This window comes from Ictalurus punctatus, chromosome 9 (genome assembly GCF_001660625.3).
Source record: "Ictalurus punctatus breed USDA103 chromosome 9, Coco_2.0, whole genome shotgun sequence".
Lineage (NCBI taxonomy): Eukaryota > Metazoa > Chordata > Actinopteri > Siluriformes > Ictaluridae > Ictalurus > Ictalurus punctatus.
This window is the reverse complement of record NC_030424.2, coordinates 20,932,501-20,956,365: the sequence shown is the minus strand read 5'-3', so window position 1 is coordinate 20,956,365 and position 23,865 is coordinate 20,932,501. Positions and strand designations below refer to the sequence as shown.

The window sequence follows — 23,865 nt, the reverse complement described above, 5'->3', positions numbered from 1 at the left end:
CAGATAGCCTTGGGAAAGAGTGTGGGAGTGATTGCTTTTTAGCCCTAATGCATGTTTGCCCTCAGCAGCCCTGTTCTAGGACATCCTCAGGGGCTGACTCACCCCTCCCTATTACCCCTCCCCATCATGCCAGGCGATTTGCTCTTTTTGCAAGGCAACAGTTTGCTTGGCAAGCGAACTGATAGCCAAAGTTGTTGGAGAACCTTGCACGTCTTCAGTGAACATAAATTAACAATGTTGAGCAAAACAGGGCACTGGCACAGAGCCAGCATTGCAGGATAGGAGTGGAGACAGTGATTGTTGAAGGGTCATAGCTACGGAGAGAGCAAAAGAAATAAAGACAGGGAGAGAGAGACTGAGACAGAGGCTGTCTGCCATCTCTGTGTGGCTTCTGATACGCAGGAAGCCCTTAGATAACCATTTTATTTCAAAAGAAATAGAAAGTGTAGTGGCACTACACCATGCGGTCCATCCCAATGCAGAAACCCAGGGAAGTGTATTTGTGTATGACGACCATGAAAGATCATGATACAAATTCTGGGACACACATTCTGGTTTTGTGTATGTATGCGATAGCTCATTCTATGTGTGTGTGTGTGTGTGTGTGTGTGTGTGTGTGTGTGTGTGAGAGAGTGTGTGTTCCCAGGGGCTGGGTGTGGCAGTTCAGTTGGCAGTCTGACTCATTGAGTCTTGTTGCATTCTTGCCCGTTTTCACCCTGTTGTCAGGAAGCCGCTTACTCCCAAAGAAAAAAAAAACAAACACAAAACGCTAACCTCTCTTTAACTTGCACCACACACACCACCCACACCCACACACATATACACACACACCTACACAGACACTGGAGACAGAACAAATTGCCAAAATGCTGTCTTTTACCTTAAACAATGCTCTCTTTTACAGTTAATTACGTAAACAAAATGGCACACCCAAGTGTCAGCTCATACATTATTGGGATACGCTTACAGCTGAGCTGTAAATACAAGATTCTGCAGTTTTTATTCAAAAAAACTGGATTTAAAAAAAGGCAATTTTATGATAATTAAGCAGCAAGCGTAGTCCTGTTCTCATTTATGTTTTTTCAAATGTTCAACATTTTCACTGTGTAAGGTTCACATGTAAGGAATGTCACTATTTATCTCATTTTCAAATTTGAGTAGATATTATTATTATTATTATTATTATTATTATTATTATTATTATTATTATTATTGAATAAGCACGATTGAAGAATGTAATATCTGCATTACAACCAAGTAATGTTATTGCAGGTGCCTTCCGAAGCTTGTTAATATAATAAACACATTGTTTTGTAGACACTACCGGGCGGGGGGGTGGGGGGGGGGGCGGGGTGGGGGTTGGGGGGGGGGGGGGGTTGCAGGGTAAGCTATAGAAAGGGTGTGTAGTGTAGGAGAGGATATGGGGTTGTGTGTGTAGAAGGGAAAAGCATGTGATTTGCAGAGCTTCATTAGCATGAAGAAAACGGCAGGATTCCTTCTCCCCCTGACCTGCAGCCTGTTCCTCCACTGATGAAGTCATCCATCAGAAGCATGGTCAGCCCACTGCTCTCGGGAGTAGTGTGTGTGTGTGTGTGTGTGTCTTGGGGGGATTGCACTGTATTAGTCTGGGTACATACATGATGTTGGGGGTGATGTTGGGGGGATGGCGCTACAACGGCCATTACATTCAACCACGGCACTCTGTAATTTAACCGATAGACTGCAAGCACTCACACCCGCATGAACAAGAGAGCACACACACACACACACACACACTATATGCACTCTGGGAAATAAAAACCCAACATGTACTTGCAGTGGGCTGCATGATCCAACGGTGTATCCCATGAGGCACTTACAGAATGAGTAAGTGAGAATGAGCATGTGTGTTTGTGTATGTGCATGTGTGAGAGAAAGAGAGAGAGAGAGAGAGAGAGAGAGAGAGAGACAGACAGACAGACAGACAGACAGACAGAGTGTTGCGGGAGAAAGCAAAGCGCCAGTGCCATTAACAGGCCGCAGCATAATTAACAGAGTTGTTTCGATCGGAGGCTAGCGCTGGCCTCTGCAATAAAATAACCTGCTCATTTCTCTGCCTAATTATTTATAGACTGCACTTCTTCACATTTTGTGGTCAATCAGTTTCTCAGGATATTGGACTGGGAGTTTGTAATTCGCTCTATTGATTGGATTTGAAGCGAGCAAGGAGATTTTCAATCATTTCTCTGATCTCTCGCAGCAAGTTTGCATTTCATCCATTAAGTAAGCATGTTCTTCAGGGGCACTGAGGGAAAAGGCTAGAAAAGAAGATTTGTGTTTGTTTGTTTGTTTTGTGTGTGTTTTTTTTTTTTTACCTCTGGCTTTTCACAAACAAATTCCAGCCCATTATATGTAGTGCATTTTAGCCTATCTTAAAATATTTAGCACTTTGCATCACCACTCATGCAGTTTGAAGGCATGCGTGTAAAGGGTGGGCGGTCAACAGTCTGTAATAAAGCAGGGATGGACAGAGGGGGTGAGACAGGTGAGGAGGGGGAGTCACATGTAGAGGTATGGAAGACACAAGCCTGCATTCACTGCAGTGTGCAGAACAGAGCTGATGGAGTCCCACTGAATGAAGTAAGGGGTTTTTTTAGTGCCATGTCTCTGTGGTCACAGAAAATCTCCTTACTCAGGGCTTTTTTCTTCCTTTCTTTTTTTCCGCTTGGGGTTTTAATATCTCTACTCTCCTTGATGAGACATCTTTCTTGTTTGTTCAAACCATTCATTTTGTTGCAGGCATAGAAGCATGCATTTATCACCAGGCTGCGCTGCGCCACAGCCTGCCACGGGCCGATTGATGACCCGTGCCGGGCCCAAGCGGCCCAGGAAGCCATAATACAATGTAAATGACTGAGGACCACATCCAATCTGCTGTCGTCCTCTCTCTCTCTCTCTCTCTCTCTCTCTCTCTCTCTCTCTCTCTCTCTCTCCCTCTCTCCCTCACCCCAGCGCAGTATCATTACTGCCTCTGTGCCGTATCATGGCTCAACCTAGTTAATATGAGTAGGCTAAAGCAGAGCATCCAGACAGTCAGCTCTGGTTATGCATTGTTGTTCACTGATGAAAGGGGAAAGGAAAACACACACACACACACACACACACACACAACCCCTCATACACAATCACACATGTGTCTGTGCAAGAAGGAAAAAAAAACTGAGCTCCTTTTGCCAAAGAGATGTCATCACCCAGCAATCACAAAATGCATTTTTATGCAAGCGTTATCATATTTCTTTGTTAACAATTTTAGAATATTAAAAGCTGGAGTATTCACAAGTAGAAAAATGATTAAACATTCTTTTGTAACCTTTTCATGATCAGTTTGATCTTTGAGTTGTTTTTGTATTAATTAGAAGCATTTTTGGAATGTTTTCAAGATTTGAATCAAATAAGAATATGCTACAGCACCTAAACCGTCCTTGTCATGGTGGTATAAGGACACTATTATACAGTATTTCTCAAAGGAAAATGATACGACAGCAAGCAATACTATACATATTGCATAGTCTCATCTTACTAAATACAAAAACACACTTCATCACAATGAATACGTGCATATGAGTGCTATGTTTGTGCAAGTGCTTGTGTTCTTGTGTTGAATACAACAGTGAGGTACGATGTTTGTTATGTTGTGAGCTTTGAGCCCTAATCTGGCTCTTAAAGACATCTGTCACTACAGATCTGGGTTGTTTTGTCATGCTTCACAGCACAGACAGGCAAGAGAAGAAAAAAAAAATCCAGGCCTGTCATTTCTGTTGTCTTGTATTTGGCATATCGAAGCTGACACAAATTGTGTCATTGCATCCGTGGCTGGGGAATTATATTTTCAGGTAGAACTTGCAGCAATGGGAGAAATGTCTTGCTTTACTGATTTGGCCAGCCTTCAGGAGCGGTGGATGAAAAGACACCAGGGATGAGAGAAATTAGCCTCATATGTTTTCCCCGTTGTAGCAGTCTAGGAACGGAAGATTTATTCTGTCCTTATTCACTCACGCCTGGGCTTCATTCAGCAGGGGAATTCAGCGGAGTTCAGAGGAAGTGCCAAGTGGAATGATCAGCATGTTACAAACAATCTGTAGCTGTAAAAAGTGGAAGTGTGCAGTGTGTGGATTTGTGGTTATCTACCGGGGGTGGAGCAGCATTGCTGCCACTGACAAACTTGTTTCACTGCCCTTAACAGGCAAACATGTATATATATATCTATATATATATATATGTGTGTGTGTGTGTGTGTGTGTGTGTGTGTGTGTGTGTGTGTATGTGTGTGTGTGTGTGTGTTTTGAGTAGGGTGGAGGTCATGACTAAACATGCACACCATTCTGTTAGTGTAACCAAAGCAGGGCTCTGTGTTACACAACTCACTTGGCATGGAAACATGTTAAACACATAAACACCAACACTGAACTTCTTCATACAACAATAAGGTACACATTCCTGTTTAAGCCACGAGTATAAAAAACTAAAATCTATCTTTTTCCCCCCAGCACCCATACCCATCAGAAGAACAGAAAAAGCAGCTAGCCCAAGACACAGGCTTAACCATCTTACAAGTAAACAACTGGTAAGTCAAGTCTTGATGTTGCTATCTCTGTCACCAGCATAGCTCGGTCTTTCATTTTTGAAAGCCTTCACATGCCTCTCCCTTCCAGCCATGGCTAGACTAATGTTCATAAACTGTGGAAAGCATTTTATTTACAGTCCTTCCCTTTCCCTCATCCTTCTCAACCTTCTGATCCTCCATGGCTAGCAAGCAAACAAGCTATCAGTAAAGCATTTAGCACCAAGTCACCACTCTCTGTTTGATATATATTTATTCACTTTGATATGTTTAAGCAAAAAAAGAAAAGGGAGATCTTACACCGCCGCCCATGCTCCCAACTGTGATCTTGCTTCCTCTATCACTTGCAGTGCCAACAACGTCACCTACCCCCCCAAAACCTTTTCCCATTTTACACATGCTATATGGTGGATTAAGGCTCGGGTGGCCTGGCCAGCACTGCCTTTGTACATGGCTTAGCACATAACTGGGGGTGGTGGATTAAATAAAATGATCACAGAAGCAAAGAAATGATACAGGAATTACTTATCAAAATGCTATGCCTGGTTTTATCTGCAGCTTCATTTTGTTCAGTACATTCTGTCAGTGATGTTCAGATTAATCGAACTGACAGCTTCTTTTCACAATTATGGGAAAGGTATTTGAACGGATTTTGGGTTTTTACACAAACGTAATTACATGGAACTCCATTTTTATCATTCTAATTCCATGTACCGAGTTTTCTATTTACAAATGAGAAGTCCCTGCCTTTTATTTGCAGCCTTTCTTAATATATTTATCAAAGCTGGTTCATTTACAGAGTGCTCTATCTGTTCTATACAGGCAGGCCGACATTAACCAAGCTTTTAGGTTTATCTGCCTTGCAGGCTCACAAGCCACCCGAGGGTCAATTGATTTTTTTTGGTTCTGTGATTCATTTTTTTTTTTTTTACTTCATTTTCCTTGGATCACAATGAGGGACATGCCTGGAGAATTAGCCTGGTTTGTCTGCCTTATCTGGCAGCCAATTTTTTTTCCTGGGGAAGTCAAGCTACTTAAATTGACCACAGGAACTGCCGTTATCTGCCTTTAATGCACCCTACAGTGTGGATAGCATTTCAATTACACTAGTAACTAAAGATTAGCCCCTGCTTGGCTATTTCATGCCTCTTGCTGCCGTTTCAGTGCGCCATGCACCTTAGCTATAGGAGCAGAAAATTGAGTTGCCTTGCCTGTGTCATGGTGATTGATGCAGAAATAGACTGCTAAACTGAAAGGGGCTGGAATGAGACAGACAGAAAAGAGACAGACAGACAGACAGACAGATAGACAGAAAATGCAAGTACCCTATTCATTTTAGGCCCTGAAATCTCAAAAACACAGCATGGTGGTAATGCTTGTGAAGAGGCTACAGGAGTCTGGTGGATGGAAGCATCCTCATTATGGCTACTCTGCAGTGAGAGAGAGTGATAAGACCAACACTCAATCTATTCCTTCAGAAGAACGCTTACCTGTATGAAATGGATCTAACAGTGCAAAGATTTCGAAAGATGAGCCACAGACAGGATACTGTTTTTTTCTTCTTCCACCAGTCAGGTTGAGACATTGAGTTAAACATGTCTTTGTTCAGACAACCAAACCCCCACCCCCCACCCCTGTCCCGGTGTCTTCTTGTCCTGCTGGAGGTGGTGTAGAGATCAGGATATGACAGACCTCTGCCATATGAAATTCCTGTTGATAGGCCAAAAAGACTCTGAATTCCTGCTCTAAACAGGCATTGTGTATGGCTTCGCTTTGATATCGGGCACTGGCGTGGATCTAGCCGGCAGCACAAAGAGATAGCAGTAAGGAGAGCGAGCCAGAGAGAGGGCAAGAAAGAAGGTGGGGAGGGGTTGGGGTTAGGGCAACGTCTTCAGTTTCCAGTTGTCCCTTAGGGGAGGATGTGCTGAATCACGGCTTTGTCCTGAGGCACAATTGACCCTGGAGGATGGCACAAGGGCGCTCTATGTGAATGTCAGTATATGGCGCAGCTCTCTCTCTCTCTCTCTCTTTCTATCCTGCATCCTGCTCTGCCAGCAATTCTCCCTTACCTGCCCATGTACCTGCTCTCACCTAGGCTGCCCTTAGGCCAACTCCAGCTGTGTGCTGATGTCTGGGTATCCGTCCTTATGCACTTCCTAACCTATCTTATTGCTCCCAATGATTGAACTCACCTGCTTGAGAGAGAGAGAGAGAGAGAGAGAGAGAGAGAGAGAGAGAGAGAGAGAGAGCACAAGAGTAATACCTACTGTAAGACACTCCTACAGTGCAGGTTAAAGTACAATGTGCCTGCAGATGTTTGTGTGCAAAGGTGGGGCATTAATAGCTCTTCAAACAATAACCTGGTTTGATTGCTGAAATGACACAGCATCCTCAGAGATAAAGGCTATTAGTCAGCCTTTAAACCAGCTATGCTTATTTACATTTTGTGGGTTTCTGAAGTTGGGCAAGCATAGCCAAAGTGTGGTTTGTTTGAGTTTGTGAGTGATAGCATGCTGTTCTGTCCTGAGGTAAAGAGAAGCCAGAGAGAGAGAGAGAGAGAGAGTGTGAGAGTGAGAGTGAGAGTGAGTAATATGGGATGCTCCAGCTGCAGTTGTCATTCTCAAAGCCTGTGTGTTATTCTATCAGTCTGGGCTAAATGGGGCCTGACCGCATCCTTTCATGTCTCAGCATCAGGCTCAGCACGACATGCCTCTGCTTTACTCCCTAAACACACTGACCAAGCATTAGTTACCCCCTCCTTTTCCCCAGCATAGCCTGCCTGGCACACTGCTGTTCCACAGTCTGAAAGATGAGTCTGATGACAGACCAACACAGAGAGAGATACTAAAAAAAGGAAGGAAATCAGCTCTTGTTGGGTTGTCGCCTAGTGTGTAAGCGCTGGACCATTTCCCTGCCACCGGAGTCATCACTGCTGCCATGGCTGTGGATCACCAATAACAATAAGGAGGGCACTGTGCCACTTTCTATTTTTACCTGCTCTTCCCTCTCTGCCTCGTTTATTTGCGGAGGAACAAACAGATATGGTAGCAAATGAGAGAGCGAAATGGAGAGTAATAGGTAACTTATTTAAAATCAGGGCGGAGAAAAGACACCCTCCTCTCCCCCCTCATCCCAGCTGATGAGGTCATGTGAAATCATCAGTAACCATAACCTCCCACTAAAGCTGCAAAACAGGAGCCATGTTTTACCTCCTTATGCTCAAATGCTTAGATGGTACATCCAAATGCCTACATCCAAAATCTTAATACAGCATCTAAACTTGATTTTCATCTTGCACTGGTGTGTGCAAATTAAAACTCCCAACAGTGCCAGCTGAACTGCCCTCCCAGGCCTCTCTCACCCCTCAAGCCCGTGCCAGTCTGGACCAGCACAAGTGCTCCCTGCACTGTCAGCTTTGTTAATGGCTTCGTAACTCTTGCTCCCCTTAAACACTCAAGTGAGACATGCAGAAACAGAGCTGCTTTATAATTTTTTTATGACCAGCTTACTTGGCATGCTCAACTGTTATGAAATTCAAAATAATAACGAACATTTTCCAAATGCAACGTTAAAAAAAAATAAATTGGCAGGATTGCATGTCTTTTTTAACCCCTGATCAAGTGCATGGGATTTTTTTTTTTTTTTTTTTTAAAGCAGAGGCTTTTGAGTTTAGGCACACCCGCTTTTTTTGGCTCTCTCATTTGCACACACATAAGATATATACATATACAGTGTGTGTGTGTGTGTGTGTGTGTGTGTGTGTGTGTGTGTATATACATGCACACTGTGTCTCTCCCACATCAACAGGACAGTTGACTGAAGTTGCTGGTTATTCATTTAACATTGACCCACATGGAAATGTCAGGCCTTTTTTAGGATGCCACCTGGGATCCCCAGCAGTAGCCATAGTGCACCTCTTTCTAAATATATAGCTGCAGAATGAAGTGGAATGAGAAGAGATGAGTAGAGGCCTGGCTAGGGAGCGGCTGTGGCTGGCTGGCAGAGCAGCCACATCATCATCATCCCCCTCATTTAGGACCAGCTAATTGGCAGTTAATTAGCAGAATTGACTCTGTTGTCAGATCCCAAGTGCCTCACCCCCCACACTCCCCCCTCTCTAGGATCATTTGATCTGGATATCCCCCATAGTGCCACAGTGATAATCCGATTTTATTGTGCAGTGAATCTCCAGCGCTAAGAGTAAATACATATCTCACATTTTGGCACGAATACCAGCCCTGTCCTGTCAACACAACAGTCTGTTAATGAAGAAACAGCTCAGTATGTATCAAATATACTCTGATTCCATGTCTACATTTTCCCCACACGGTGAGAACACATTTACATGGGTGTATATTAGTGTGCATGCAGCGTTGCCAGTGCTAGGTGCTGAGCACTTGGGTATCGTTAACAGGACAGGCCCACCTGTTAAAATGGGTCGGTGTTAGCTTGGCAAGGTCTTTATATACTTACTGTGAGTACTGCCACTCAGCTATGACCACCAGTTTGGCATTCACTGGCTAGCAGTGTCGGTGCATGTTCTCAACATCCTTCATATGCTAATTTTAATTGTAATTGGATTTGGCTGAATAGTAAAAGGATAATCTCACTATTTGGAGAATCAATTTGCAACAATTTTAATGACAAGGATGTGTGTGAACAGAGAAAGTTGGTGATGTGTATAGAGGGAAAGAAAGAGTGCGCAGTATGGGTGTCTATGTACTCCTCCAATGCTTTTGGTTTCTTTTCTGCTCCTCAATGGCTTGGTTTTATTGGTGGGTTTCTTAATAACAAGGGCTGTGCACTTCAGATGTTTGTGTGGGCGAGCGTTCTTTTTTTTTTAATATAGTAATTTCTGTTTGAGGGGGGAAAATGTGCTGTAAAGGGTAAGAGGCAAGAAGGGAGAGAGGAAAAGAGAAGGAGAATACAAGGGCAAATAAGTGGGTTAATTTATTTCATTTGCAGGTATGGAGTGTAAACGAGAGGGAGCCAGAGAGAGAGGGAGAGCGAGAGAGGCTAGGAGTGGAGGATTGCAGTTTTCATGAATAAGCAGCTTAATGCGCGTTGGCACCCTGAGTGAGCCTCGCTGAGTCTCCATGCGCCTCAGGCCATCTGTGAGCAGAATAGCAATTTTATTACGTTGTCATTAAACCAATTTCACAGCAGTATTGTTTGTTAATGAGCAGCCGCAAACGAGCAGAGATGTCACGTACTGGAATAGCAGCAAGATTTGTGACTTCTCCTCTCTCTCTTCCTCTCTCTTCCTTTTCTTTCACTTATTTTTTTCCCTTTCCCCCCTTTTTATCTCTGCCGGTCTTGTTCTCTCTCTCTCTCCCTCTTTCTCTCTGTCTGTCTCTCTCTCTCTCTCTTTCTCTCTGTCTCTCTCTCGCTCTCTCTCTCTGGATTAGAGGGAGCAAAGGCCCATAAAAGGGAAAAGTGCTTAAAGATAAAATGTAAAGTCTATACAGTCAAGGCTCTGTTTATGAGGTTCCATTTCACTTTAGTGCTCATTGGATGGAATGGTTTCTCCATGATTCTCCTCACAGTACAGCTGTAAGGGCTGTGATATTGGCCTTGATTTGTGCCACCAACGTCAGCCCCACTTTTGTTCGTCAGAGATAATAGATATCTGCGTGCTTCATTGAAAATAAGGAGCAGAACATTTTAAATGCTTTCCGAACAAAGAGAGTAAAGTTTAAGCGTGTAACCATAGTTTGATTCACATTGTCGTTAGGTTAAACATGGAAGCACATTAATCAATGAACCTTCAGTTACACCACAAAAGGTCCTCATTGGCTATGCAAGCAGCCTGGTAGTGCTGGGATGTATGGACCTTGTCACTGTGGAGCTTCCTGTCTGTGTACTCTGGCAGTGCTACTGAGGGGGAAAGTCGCACACAGATCAATTGGCTTTTTCCGCAGCTGACATTATTTATAGAGAGCCATATATCAGCTCTTCCTCCCAGCCCAAGCATGGGGTAAATACAGCCCACATTAGAGAAATAAAGCCTACAGTGTGGAAAGGCAGTGAGAGATGGAGAGAGAGAGAGAGAGAGGGGCAAAAAAGAAAGAGATTAAAAAGAGGGGTGGGATCGAGGGAGAGTAGTGTTGTATGGTGCATTCTTCCTGCTGACATTGCAACAGAATAAAAGATTGTTAGAGAAAAAGAGAATGTCCAAGTAAGGGTGTGGGCTTACAGACGTACAAGGAGTGAATTGAGGAGTTTATCAGTATAAAAGTATGGTAGGGTGGTGAGTATTAGGTTTAACAGGTGCATACAGCTGAGCCTGGGGGTATGAAGAGAGTGAGAAGTGGTGTTGGTCACGACAGGCAGCTCCTGACATGACTGATACAAAATAAGCTCTTCCAGCCTGGCCGTCCGGCATTCTCACCTTGTTCAGACATGCTTTTTTCTCTCTCTGGATGCTTATTCCTTCCTCGCTTATTCACTCATTCAACCTCATAATCACATCCGCAAACAAGGCCCTAATGTATTTCTAGTACCTGTTTGCTGCTTTCTTTAGAGCCTGAATTTTATCGCCAGTGCCCTGTGGTGTAGAGGTGCATGCCAATAACCCCATCACGGAAGACGCAATAAATCAATAGTCGGTTTTTGTTTCTGTAAGCACCTCATGCCAAGGAGAAAGGCTGTTACGGATGCGGTACCATCACAACGAGTGCCAGAACACTACATAGACGTCCCCAAGCCTTGGGAAGCAATTCACACATTGGAATGCATCCCGAATTTGCATGGATACCAGCACAGTAATTTGCCATTTTGCAGGGATGATGAAAAATAGAAAAATCAAACCAGCATCGCTGCTCTTTACTCAATGGAGTTATCAAAGCAGGCATGCCGCTATCGTGACCATTCAGCATGGCAGAGCTTAGAAACACAATAGAGCTCCATCGCCCACCTCATCCCCCGCACTTGGCCTTATGAATATTTATCAAGCTATCACAAGGGTGATGTTTCAATTTGAGCATGTGCAGAACAACTGTCCTAGTGGATGAGACATAAGCGAAAGGTCAGAAATCGTTGGATGTTTTTGTTATGTGACGAACAGCAATGTTTTGAAGATCTGCACTGAGCACAAGGTGTTCCAGGCTTTCACATTTTTGTTGATCTCCTAAATGGTCTCCTGTTGGCTGTAACAATCTTACTAAAAGAGGAGAGAAGCTATCTCGTTACCTATTACTCTTTCTCTGTGCTCCTTATGGTCCTGATGTAAAGGAAGGTTCAGTGCTTTGCTGCAGGATTTTCATTAGTGAGAGTAAGAGTGTGTGTTAGGAGAGGAATGGAAACTCTTTCTCACTACACCTCTTATAGTCTCCACCTTACAGTCTATCCTGTAGGTCCATAGGTCCTGGGGTGGAACAGTGAGATAGAGGGGGAAATGAGAACAGTATTATTTTTAGAGTTCATCTAGCTGACTCATCATGCTACTACTGGCATAATAGTGATGGTTGAACATGAGCTAATAAGAACTTGAAGAACTGTTCTTGAAGAAAATCCAGGAAGTTTCCTATATGGACAGATGCCACGCTGAAGCCACTCTCAGATACATTTGTGGTATAAGGAGGACATGCACACCCCTAGATGTACAGCTTCAGGGCTGGACTAGTACTCGCGGGGATCATGGGGTCAATCCTTCCAGCACACTGGACTATTTATACTGGTGATGTGTTGTTTAGCTTGTCGCCCTCAAACATGCCTGGAGGTTTTGTGTGTGTGTGCATGTGTGTAACTACTGAGCCAAGTGCCACATCAATTATTCAAGAGAGGTTCCAGAAAAGCAAGATGTTTAACTGCTGGACCTTACTGTCTCTCATTTGCAGGGCTGATATAGTGCTCATAAACACACCTAAACAGGCACAAATGCACAATGGCCATGTGGTATCCCAGTGGAAGTAAAAGTTTTAGGCATTAGGGCAGTGTGGCAGAATCTCTCTCTCTTTCTCTCTGATGCTTAAGGTGGTTTTTCTAATTGCTGAGATGTTGCATTTTCACTGCCCTACATTCACCACTCCCTCAGAAGACAAAGGGGAAAAGGGAAGGAAAATGGGGGCAGCCTTCTACCTACTTTGCGTTCTCTCTGTCTTTTCGAAATCCTCATGTGCAATTCAGCGGTATTTGTGTTATGTAAGAAGAACATTTGAAGCCCCTCTATACAGGCCTCCCTCTCTCGTGGCAGCGGCCCATTATATTCCCCACTAGAAGCTCAGAGAGAAAGACGTTTGATATGAGGCAAAGGAAATAGATTGGCCTTATTTCCTGTCTGACTGTAGCCGCACAGGCACTCGTGTTGCCAAGATGATGCAGTCAATTGACGCTCAATTTTGTTTGAAATCTCACGCCTCCATGGCGTCATTATCAGGTTCCCCTGGTAATCCACAAAGCTGTCTGTTTAGTTCCTGACAATATGAGGAGTCGCGGAGTCTGTTACTCGATTACCAAGGCTTGTGGGACGGGAGGGAGAGTAGGAGGAATGAAAGGCAGCAGAGAGGAAAAAGGGCCCATATTTCTGATAGCATGAAGAAAATGTGAGGTGAGGGTGCAGGGAAATGGAGATTATACCTGCCCTCTGTACTATGCTGCACAAAAGACTCAAACATGGCTCAATGGAAAAAGAAAACAGTGGTGAGGGGTAATCAGGGACAGGCTCCAGGCCCTTCTTCACTGAAGAGAATGGGACCACTGACCCCAATGCATGACTCTCATTTCCAGGAGGTGGTGTAATAATGGTGGACTTGCTGCCTCTCCCTGGCTGTGGTCAATAAGAGGCAGATAATTGAGAGCATTAACAGCTGAATTGAATGACTGGGCAGGACTGCAGGACCCTCCAAGCCCCCAGCACTGACCTGCAACACCTGCCCTCACCATTTACCCTCAAACACCCTTGTCTTGGTGTGTGTGTGTGTGTGTGATTTTGGCACGTGCTCATTGTTTTATATGTTGCTCCCATATGAAATAACCTGAGCAGGAAAGGTGAGTTGAGATTCTTTTGAGGAATGAGACTACCTTACAGCACTGGCCACCTCTGTCAGTCTCTATATGTACAAGGCAGACACACAGTTATGTCGACACACACAGGATGTTTCGAAACACACTTCAAAAAGGTGAAAAAATACCCCAAAATATAGCTGTTTCTCTCTGGTACATGAACTGCAGGGAAAAGAAAGAGAATGGCTTATGCGCTCCTATATACCCTCATCAGAGGGGGGTTTTCATGAGGGTATTTGGTTGGGTGGGGGAGGTGAGAGTGAGAGAATGCGGACAGACTCCTAATACTTCTTCTGGCAGTGATAATCAAAAATAATAGCACTGGTAAAAACATTCCAGTGCCTGCCTAGAGAAGAAAGGGGATTAATGAGGGGGAAAGATTAGGTGCTGCCTGAAAGTGAAAGCGCAAGAGAGTGAGGGAGAAGAAAAAAGGTATATTCTCCTCTCTAAGGAGCTGAAAACTGGTAGTGCTAGTGTAGGTTAGCTTTGCTCGGTTGCTGCAAGAAGAAGGCCCTGTTCACACAGGTGTGTTGACGCCTGGGGCTGCTTTGGCCTCAGCCCATTCCATTCACAGACTGATTTGAACAATAACTACCGTATATCTTAAAGCAGGGAGTGGGGGAGCGTCAAAAGGAGATGCCTGTGAGCTGTGTTGGGGCCAAGAAAAACCTCGGTGCAGTTGTCAGAGCTTGTTGATATAGCAAGAAAAAGCGGGAGAGGTTTTTCTCGGTCTGCCCCTTCCTTCCACCCCCCCCCCATCAACTCATCTCCAACAGATTCGGCTGGTTTTGTGCCGCAGGACAGAATGGGGAGAGCAGAATTGTAAGAACAAAGTCGTGCTGTATGAACCAGCAGCTGCTGCTCACAGGATCAAAGGCGCGACAACCCGGGCTTCCTGGCCTGCGCCACCACACAAGGTGTTTGACAGACAGTTAACAGCTGGGCCCACTCCTTCCACACAGGGGTAAACTTGGACTGTCCAGCAGACTTAGGGGGTGACATCCCTCAGCGGGGTGTTCCCTGCTTGTGCATGGGTCTGTATCTAGTGAGAATGTGCCACAGGTGCTGTAGCTCTACACTGCCTCCCAGTCACATATACAACTGTGTAATCTCCATGAAAGGGGGCGTTATAGAGAAGCATCAGTTCTCTTTTCTACAGTTCAGCTCATGGCTGAGTGGAAAAGTTCCAGTGCCGCAAACACTTTTTTTTTTATATGGAGCTTGATTGCTCTGATGGATGCAAGTCTGGAATCTCTGAAATGGATTCAGCCATCACAGCATGTCTGGAGACAGAGCCAGAGTCATTGCTTTGCTCCAACTGCAGCATGATGCTCCAGAGAGAGAGAGAGAGAGAGACAGCGACTGAGAGAGAAAGACAGTGAGAGTGCCGCAGTGCTATTGATTTATTTTAATTAGCAGCTCATTAAATCGTGTCAGTTTGCAAAACAAATATATAATTCTTTGTCTGATTTTCCACTTGGATTTTATTGACTCCTGCTGACGAGAAACTGGCGCAGAAAAATAGCTCAGAGAGACAAAGAGCAAGAGAACGAGTACAAATTCTCTTCATATGTGACAGAGAGGAATGCAGCAGGAGTTGGGGGGAGAGCTGAAGCCTGTGGAAAAAAAGTGGGAGAGGGAGAGGAATGGCAGGGCCAAGGGAGGAAATGAAGCGGTGAAATCTGCCAAGGTAAGAAAAGGTGAAGCACTTTTCCTTTCTAAGAGGAGCAACAGAGAACTATGTAAACACCACAATGGTCTGAACATAGGCTCCCACAGCCCTTGTCCAAAAGAGACACGCACACACACACACAATCCTACTCAGCTTGCTCTCCCATCTGTACTGAATCAAACGACAGGCTGAGGTAATGCTTGCCGCGTTATGTCTCCCAACTCCTGTTTTAAGTTAAAGAAGAGAGCCATCTCATGGGCTGGAGGCAGCCTCTGCACACTCCTCCCCTCCGTGCCAGTGTCATTCACTTTTTCTGTGCCCCTCCACTGCACTGGCTCTGAATAGATCCTCTCAGATAGTTTATGATAAATCCACAGATAGGCACAAGCTGGTGACCAGCTTAAATAGTTACCTTGTCTGTCCAGCAGGCCGATATGAAATCTGTATTTACCCCGTAGCAGATTAGAAGCTGCCGGTGGCCTGCAGACATACGCCTGACCCTGTTAGTGGGTGATAATTGGGACATGTTTGCTTTTATTAAACCCACGCTTCCCAGGTTTAATCTGTGTACACTTCCCAGGTCAAAGTTGAAACTGAAGCGATTTTCTCCCTTAAGCCATTTAAAAAAGAACTCAAGAGTGAATTATTGAATTTTGTTTTGAGATTCTCTACTAGGAGTGAGATTTAATCGAAAGCAGACAGCAATGCTGTCAAACTAACATCACTAAGTTTAGTCTGAGAGTGCTGAATTTTGTTTGATGAAGAATTTTGCTAGTATATACTATATCCCTCCCCAGCCATTTGGCTGGAATGATCTTTGCTTAATGTCACTTTGTGTCCAGTTTAAACTTCAGCTCTCCACTCTAGCACCAAGTATCACCAGATACCTGTAAGCAGTGTAGTCACATTGGGTCTTTCGCTCAGTCACAGCAAACTTGTCAAACAAGTGACTGGCCCTGATTGGCTAGGCTTGCAAGACTGCGCACCATGATTGGTTGGGGCACAGAAAAAGAGTGTCTCTCTTGGCTTGGCTCCAGGGCAAGGCGGTTTGGCATGGGGTTTTCTTAGAGAAGGAATGCTGACGACAAGAGCTAGTTACCAGGTGTGGCCACATTGCATTACAGATCCTGTCTCTCAGTCTCTCTCTCTCTCTATTTCTGATGGGAGTAATCCATACACTGGGGCGGTCCAGTGATTCAGCAGGGCAGCCATTGCTGCCTTCCGAAATTCACGTGTAGGATTACCGCATTAACCCATGTGATATGACATAGCAGGGCAGAAATGTAGTTGAGAGTACATGAGTCTGCTGCATAGCTTGTTTAACACACTTGCCAGTCTGGATGTAGAAGTTCCCATTGGGCTGTTTGAGTTGAGATTTCTGGTTGGGCAGAGAGTGTTGATGCAGCTCCATGCTAGAGTGATGTCAAGTGGACTCCTGCAGCTCTATCTCCATTATTCATATTTGCACTGGTGGTGGTTTGTGTATGGTACTGCTCTAAATCTTAGTGAAAGTGATCGACTGGCAGAGAATCACATGAAGGGAGGGAAGATCGACACGGTTCCTATGTGGAAAGAAGCAGTTGAGTTGTTTTCCACACTGGCTACCTACAGCTATATGAGTTGGGTTTTTTTCTTTGTTTTTTATTTTTTACTCTGGCAAAAGTTTTTTCTTCCATTTTCAGAGTCTTTGAAAAATACCCCTAAAGATGGCCTCATCACTTTGTTTTCTTTTTGTCTTTCACTCCTCGATTGATTTGTAAAAGCTGCCAGCCTACACATTAAACACAGTCAGCGTGCCAGGCTTTTTTTTATGTCCTGCAGTAATGTACACATTCTGTTGAGTATCCAGAGAAATGACCTTTCAGTGACCCCTTCACCTAGCCTTTAATTATTTGTTTGAAGACAGCATGGAGTTCCCATGCTGGGTGTAGGGGACAGGGGGAGGGGTGATAATACAAGTCAGTATGCTCACAGGGGAATGTTTAGCAATGTGTGTGTGTGTATGTGTGTGTGCGTGTATGTGAGAGAGAGAGAGAGAGAGAGAGCATAGTGGCTGGTATATAATATTATGCAGGCTCAGGCTATAATAAGTACTCTACCAGATGTAAATAATAAAAATGGTAGTAAGACTTTGGAAGTACCCCGTCCTCATGGCCGGACTCTGTACACATTTGGGACTCACACAGGGAGGTAGCACTTGCGGTTAGGTCCCCCTGGTTTGTGTGTGTGAGTCCGTGTGTGTTTCGGCAGGCCTCTGCTCCAGTGTGCCAGCTCAAGCTGCTTTTCTCTGGAGGTTTGGCATGGGTGTTGTTCTAAGCACACCCCATTAGCAGCTCATGGGAGGAGGGAAAACAGTGTTATCAAGCCCAGCTCTGATAATCTCAATTGGCTTTACTCAAACTGATAAAAGGCGCTTTGGGGGCAGAAGACGGCCCTGGTCAACCCCCGCTGTGTTACTGTGGCAACAGTTTGGAGAAGGAAAACAGACGCCGTGGTGTTTGTGTGTATGTGTGTGTGTGTGTTGTATTGTGCAAAGATGTGTCCAGTGGGGACAGCACTGACATGAAGAGGTCAATCCTGGTGGCAGCTGTTTAAGAAATACATGAATAACTTTGAGAAAATGTGTGTGTTTTATGTGGAGCATGTTTGTTCAAGGGCTATTTTATCTAGCTCTCTTTGCCAAAAGGCAGATAATACAATGTAATAATATAATAATATCATAATACACTAATATAATAATGTATTTGGGTTTATTAAATAAAAAGGCTGTGTGATTTCTAGATAAAACCCTGCTAACTGGTGTGTATAATTCTTTCTCCTCTTGGCTCAATATGCTCTGATAGAAAGTGGGCATATTCCGCACCTGTGAGAAAGATTCCTAACATTACGTGTTTATGGTCCAGTTCTGAGAGCATGGCGAAGGGGGAGGGTACACATTTGGTTCTGATTTGAGCCTTTGAGCACTTGAAGGCAGTGTGTTAAAGCTCTGTAGAGCTTGGCAGGCCTCGTTTTTGCTGTTTGTCCAGAAAATCTTGACAGGGGGGATTTTTTTTCCCTTGTGTTTACATGCCAGAGATTAAATCTAAACCTCACTACAGGGATAGTGGCATTTTCTGACAACAAAGACAGCCTGTAGAAAGGACATGATGCATGAATTTTATTTCAATTATCTCTGGGGATGATTAGGAAGTTTATGGTTTAAAAATAGATTTCAGTACCTAATTTTAGACAGTGTATATATATATACACACATTCAGGTGTGCTCCAATTGCTCTGCATTAGTACAATGGCCTTTGCCAATACCAACTGATTCTTTCTTTAATCGCTAAGCCACTCACCTCTTGAAGTCAAAAAGAAACATTCAGTGCACTCCGAGCAAATGAGCCGGACTTCTCTTTTCCCAGCTGTGTATTTTGTAAATTTAAGCCTGTCACTTTGAAAGCCCAGATTATGGCCGTTTAAGTTAATAGGAGAAGGTAAGGGCAGGTATCAGGGGTTCATGAGGGATTAGGGGCCCAAATTGATTCCAGTTCTCCTTTGCATCTAATGACCAGTCCTTCAGCATTGCTCTGGGTGCATTAGGCTACGTCTCCCACCAATGTTCATTTAGGATAGCCTGGCCATGATTGTAACCTCTCTCTAATATCAAACACATGTTGGTACCTGTAGCCCTAACATCTTGGTGCAGTCCGAGTGTGTTAAAAGAGCACCTTCTCATTCAGAGCAGAGTTTCTTTGAATTGACACGGCCTTGGGTGTCCCATTCTGCCTGAAAGAAAGGGCTTCCCTGGCTGGCACTAACCTTGTGGTGACCCTGCAGGCTTTACAGTGCAAAGCGGCAGGAGAGAGCAGGGCCGGGGTGGCTTTGTGGAACTGCACTTATTCGCCGCTACGGTGGTGATAAAACTTCAGACAGCCTAATTGATGGGCTTGCTGACATAACAATACCTCGTGAAAGCACAGAGGGGCAGTGCCTGGTCCTCGTTTAAAGACATCTGGGAGGGGAGCAAAAGCCCCCTACAATGCAGCCAGAGAAGGGGGCATGGAGAAGGCCGGTGAAAGACTGAAAGGAACCATTTGTGTCTTGGCCCTCACAAACTTTTAACTTATTCTGAATTTCTAATGAGCGATAACCCACTAAGAGTAACGTTTATGTGTACGAGAGGACCGGTGTGAAGGTGCAGTGCGAGGTGCCCCAGAGTGTCAGATGCACAGTGGCCTCACCACAACTACATGCAATGCTTGTAGAATGCCTTTCAAGTAGCCATAGTTACCAAAAGTAATCAAAAGCTTTATTAAGCTGAAGGAATACATCATAAGGGACATTAAAAGGATACCACTTTGGGCTCCCAAGCCTGAGCACAATCGCTCCTTTGTTGTTGTTTCTCGGTTTTGATTGCTTTTCGAGGAGCTAGCTGCTAATGCAGCCATAAAGTCATGCAAATGCCTTTGTCTTGATTGTGCTCTGTAATGAATATTTGTCTCCTTTAATGGTAGGTGATTTAAAGTCTCTGTTCTTTCCTTTTGTTTTGTCTTTTCCCAGGTTCATTAATGCCAGAAGAAGAATAGTACAGCCCATGATTGACCAGTCAAATCGAGCAGGTAAAACCATCGCTCTCTGTTCCTCTGCTCCCTATTCCAATCGAATCTTTGGCAGATAAACATTCACACACAGTCTGCCATTATAGGACAAAGTCCTCCTCCTTTTCCCATCCTCTGCTTTCCTGCGTCCTCAGTGGGACATGTGCCAATATGACCAAGCATGTTAGCTGATGGCTCTAATTAGATGTTCCCAATCTAGCTTGTTAGAGGTACATTAGCACACATTCTCTGTGAAATGCTAATTGGCCACAAGAGTACTTTAGAGGAATGTGTAGAGCATTTAACTGTCTCTGTAATATGCTCATAATACGCTTCTTGTAATTCTTAGTAATTAATTCGTTTTGAAAATATGAAGCAAGAATCCAGAGGGTTTTGCCGTTATTGATTTAGTTCTGATTTCTGCCTCTGGCATACAGGTATAGAGAGAGCTGCTGTTTTTGTAAAAGGATTATAAAGACCACACATTGTAAACTGATTAGACGTTGATTTGCCATATCTTCTGGAAGCTCGGATGATTAAAAAGCACAGCATGATAAACTCCAAAATGGTCCAACAGGAATTTATGACGTACAAAATGATCCGTTTCGCCTTAAAGCTATTTGGGGATTTTATAGACATAACATTTGGAAGAAGTCCCTCAAATTGCGAAGGGAATTGTGTAAATGATGTGAAACTTTTACTGAATTAAAATGTTCTGAAATGGCTCCTCCTGGCACGGGGGCTGGGAATTGTTTTGAATATTTGAATGCATGATGTCGGCAAAGTTTCCAAATGCAGCATGACTAACCACTTCTTGTAACGTTCTGGAGATAACACACAAGTCTCACTGTGCTAGTTCTGTGTGCTAGTTGATCCTGTATGTTTCCAGAGAATTCACAAGCTTTCTGTTTTCACTCTACTGGAGAGTGTGTTTAATTTGTCCTTCTCGTGTCAACATGTGCAAGTGTGGACTGGACTGGCTCTGCAAGTTTGCATACTAGGTCTTTGACTCATGAATATATCACAATGTCTTATAGTGTGTTTGGGCTAGAGCTGGGATATTTGCTCATTGTCTGGTATGTCTTCTCTTCTTCTCCCCTCCTGTCCACGTTTTGACTACAATCAGGTTTTCTTCTTGATCCTTCAGTGAGCCAGGGAGCAGCATACAGTCCAGAGGGTCAGCCCATGGGCAGCTTTGTGCTGGACGGCCAGCAACACATGGGAATCCGGCCAGCAGGTAAGCTCATATCTGACCCTCCAATGTCCAGTTACTAACTACTGTCTCAGCTTGATCACTACTCACTCCTGGTTTACTTCTGGTTTAGCTCTTGGTCTGCTCTGCTTCTCCAAGCATGCCTTTTCAGTCTTTCCATGCCTGCCGCCTGTTTAATCTCATTCATTGTTGATCTCAGGCACACGTTTCAGTCAACAGGTGCCTCTCTTGGGTGGAATATCCTTCATCTTTCTGTTGCTGTACCTGTCCCTTTCTAGTGGTGGGCTCTGTTCTGACTGTCTGTGACTCATATCACTCTCTGGTGTTTCTCTCCTCTTCCAGGGCCTATGAGCGGAATGGGGATGAATATGGGCATGGATGGGCAATGGCACTACATGTAACCCCCACCTTGTAAAACAAAACTCAATGTAAAGGGGGAAGTAAGTACACTGGGACTTTTTCTTAGCTTTTCCTCCATGTTCTTTTTTTTCCACTCTGATTCTCCATGATACTGACCCTAAATAACGGCAAACACATTCCACGGATAACCTCCAAACCCCTGGTGAACAGTGTGTTGGATGAGCCTGTTATGGGTTTATTAGGAGAGAAAGAAGTAATGCAATGCCCACCCTGGAGGAGCGGACGTTTGGCGCCAGACACCAGGGGAAGAAAAAGCAAAGGAGAAAAGCACTGGCCACAAATTTATTTATCACAACAGTGGCATTGCTCTCCCCATCTCCGGCAGCCAATGCAAATGTTGGACATTTAGGGAAAAAATAACATCTCCAGGGGCAGGGGCTGACGGGGAGAAATTAAGCAGGCTCCAGTGAAGCGATAAAGAAGGAGAAGTGAAACTGTCCTCAGAGTGACATAAATCTGTCTGGGGAAGGATTGATGCCCAAATTATCTTATATGCAAAGCCGGGAACACCGCAGTACATTATGGTCCCTGGGCGAGATATACGGGCCGAGGGTGACACGACCGATCCTTCACTAGGAGGAACCCGTGTGTTTTGATTATTTTTTACAGGGGAGAGAGGAGGGGGCACTGAATCCCAAACATAAGACCCAGAGACAGGAGAGATGCCGAGATAAATTCAAAGGGACGCAGACATTAAAGAATGGCTGCATATAAAAGGGGGGATTTCTCTTCTCTCGCTCTCTCGCTTTTTCTTTCTCTCCAAGGCTAAATGGCTGTTGCCTGATTAAGACACCCATTATACCTCCCGCCAGCACCGTGGCGCTGACATTTGAGAAATCAAGACATATCACATCCCAAAGGCGCCAGGGCAGAGGAAATTTTATTTAACACCTAAACTCCTCTGCTCAATGAGGCACAATATAATAACACTTACCTTGATTAAAAGAACCCTTTATATGTAAATAGGCAGTGGATTTTCCAAAGGGTCACCATGACGATTCTTCTGACAGCCTATTTCAGAACCCCCCTTCTACCACCATCACCAGCAGCACACTGCTAATGGAGTCAAAAATGCAGAGAGCAATGTTCCCTAAAACAGCCACAGAGAGACAACATTTGCTCAGCTTGGATAATTCTTAATATAGGCTATATACTTTCTAGACTATTTAATTACATAACATATTTTATGCTTCATGACCAATTACATTAATAGCTTAATACAGAGGAATATTACCCTCTCTTGATTTGATTACGCAGCCACACAATATGGTATATTTGGTAGTTAATTATCATCAGCCATTGAGCAGACTGCTCTGCTGGAGCAGGCAGAGAGAGTAGGCTGGTCCAGGCGGCATTATTGTCCTCAGATGGTTTTACCACTCCTGTTAATAAAGGGGGGTGGGGGGGGGTCTACTTAACAGAATGACTGCAGCTTACAAGACTTGAGATTACCAGCTTACAGTGTCAAAAACATCTGCTGGTCCTTTTAACAGGAGCCGATCTAGGTTATATGGAGGCGAGTGCACTCCTGCTGCCCTCTCTGGCTAGATTGATTTACTTTTTTTTATGGCTGCGATAGCAGGCTTTTAAAAGAGCGCATTAACAAACATGTGCATTCAAATGAAATGAAGTAAGGTGGAAAGCAAGTATTCGAAAATGACACATCTTTCAACCAACAAGATCGCTCATTAATCTCACCCTCAACTGCGCTTTTTCCCGCCTGCGAGCCCTCCTGTGTAATTTCTTAATTGCAGGGTACCAAGGTAGAGGAATGCAGAGCGTGAGCATGTTTGGTGACCTTGGGGCGACCCCCTCTTCCCCCGCCTTAACTGGCCGTTGCTAATCCCCTAGGGGTTCACATTACAAAGCAGTCCAGGCCTCCGCTGTCCCCTGGCCTGCTCCACACCCATACCTGCAAACCCGTAGTACTACACAGTGGCACTAATGACCTCCAACATCCAGCAAATATACACACAAGCTTCAGGATTTTTTTTGTTCTGTACACATTTATATTTTGTTGCGGTGTCTTCACATCCTTGATACGTTCTGTTTTTACTCTGAGCCGTTTCCATTGCCATAGTTTACAGTTTTCCTTTGCTTTCTGAAACGGTTCCCTTAAGAGGAAAATATCTATTATGTACATTTCTCATGTTGTGATAGTTAACTGAACCCCAAAATTATTTAAGACTTTCGTTAAAGGGATTTAAATCAAATATGACCGCTAAACTCAGCTGGGAATTGGATGTATATGCAGGTTTCTTTGCTTCTTGCCAGTTTGCGATGTCAGTGGATGGATGTGCAGATCACTTTACAGCATGAGAAGTGAGCAGGAATGTATCGGGCTGACTATGTCCCACAAGGCCCTGAAATATTGCAG

At 44.3% G+C, this 23,865-nt stretch overlaps 1 protein-coding gene across 7 annotated transcripts in view; it reads left to right on the top strand.

Moving 5' to 3' along the window:
• The window catches only part of meis2a (Meis homeobox 2a), a 69,865-nt gene that overhangs the window by 43,899 nt on the left and 2,101 nt on the right, over positions 1 to 23,865 (top strand). For 2 of the 7 annotated variants that reach the window (XM_017476478.3, XM_017476479.3), the window contains 4 exons: positions 4,527 to 4,603; positions 19,818 to 19,876; positions 21,003 to 21,092; positions 21,411 to 21,508. In XM_017476478.3, the coding sequence (XP_017331967.1) occupies positions 4,527 to 4,603; positions 19,818 to 19,876; positions 21,003 to 21,092; positions 21,411 to 21,469 (285 nt within the window). In that variant the 3' untranslated portion in view covers positions 21,470 to 21,508. Of the gene's footprint in view, positions 1 to 4,526; positions 4,604 to 19,817; positions 19,877 to 20,981; positions 21,093 to 21,410; positions 21,509 to 23,865 lie in introns of all 7 variants that reach the window. The other 5 variants (XM_017476476.3, XM_017476477.3, XM_047157776.2 and 2 more) reach the window with 3 other exon arrangements.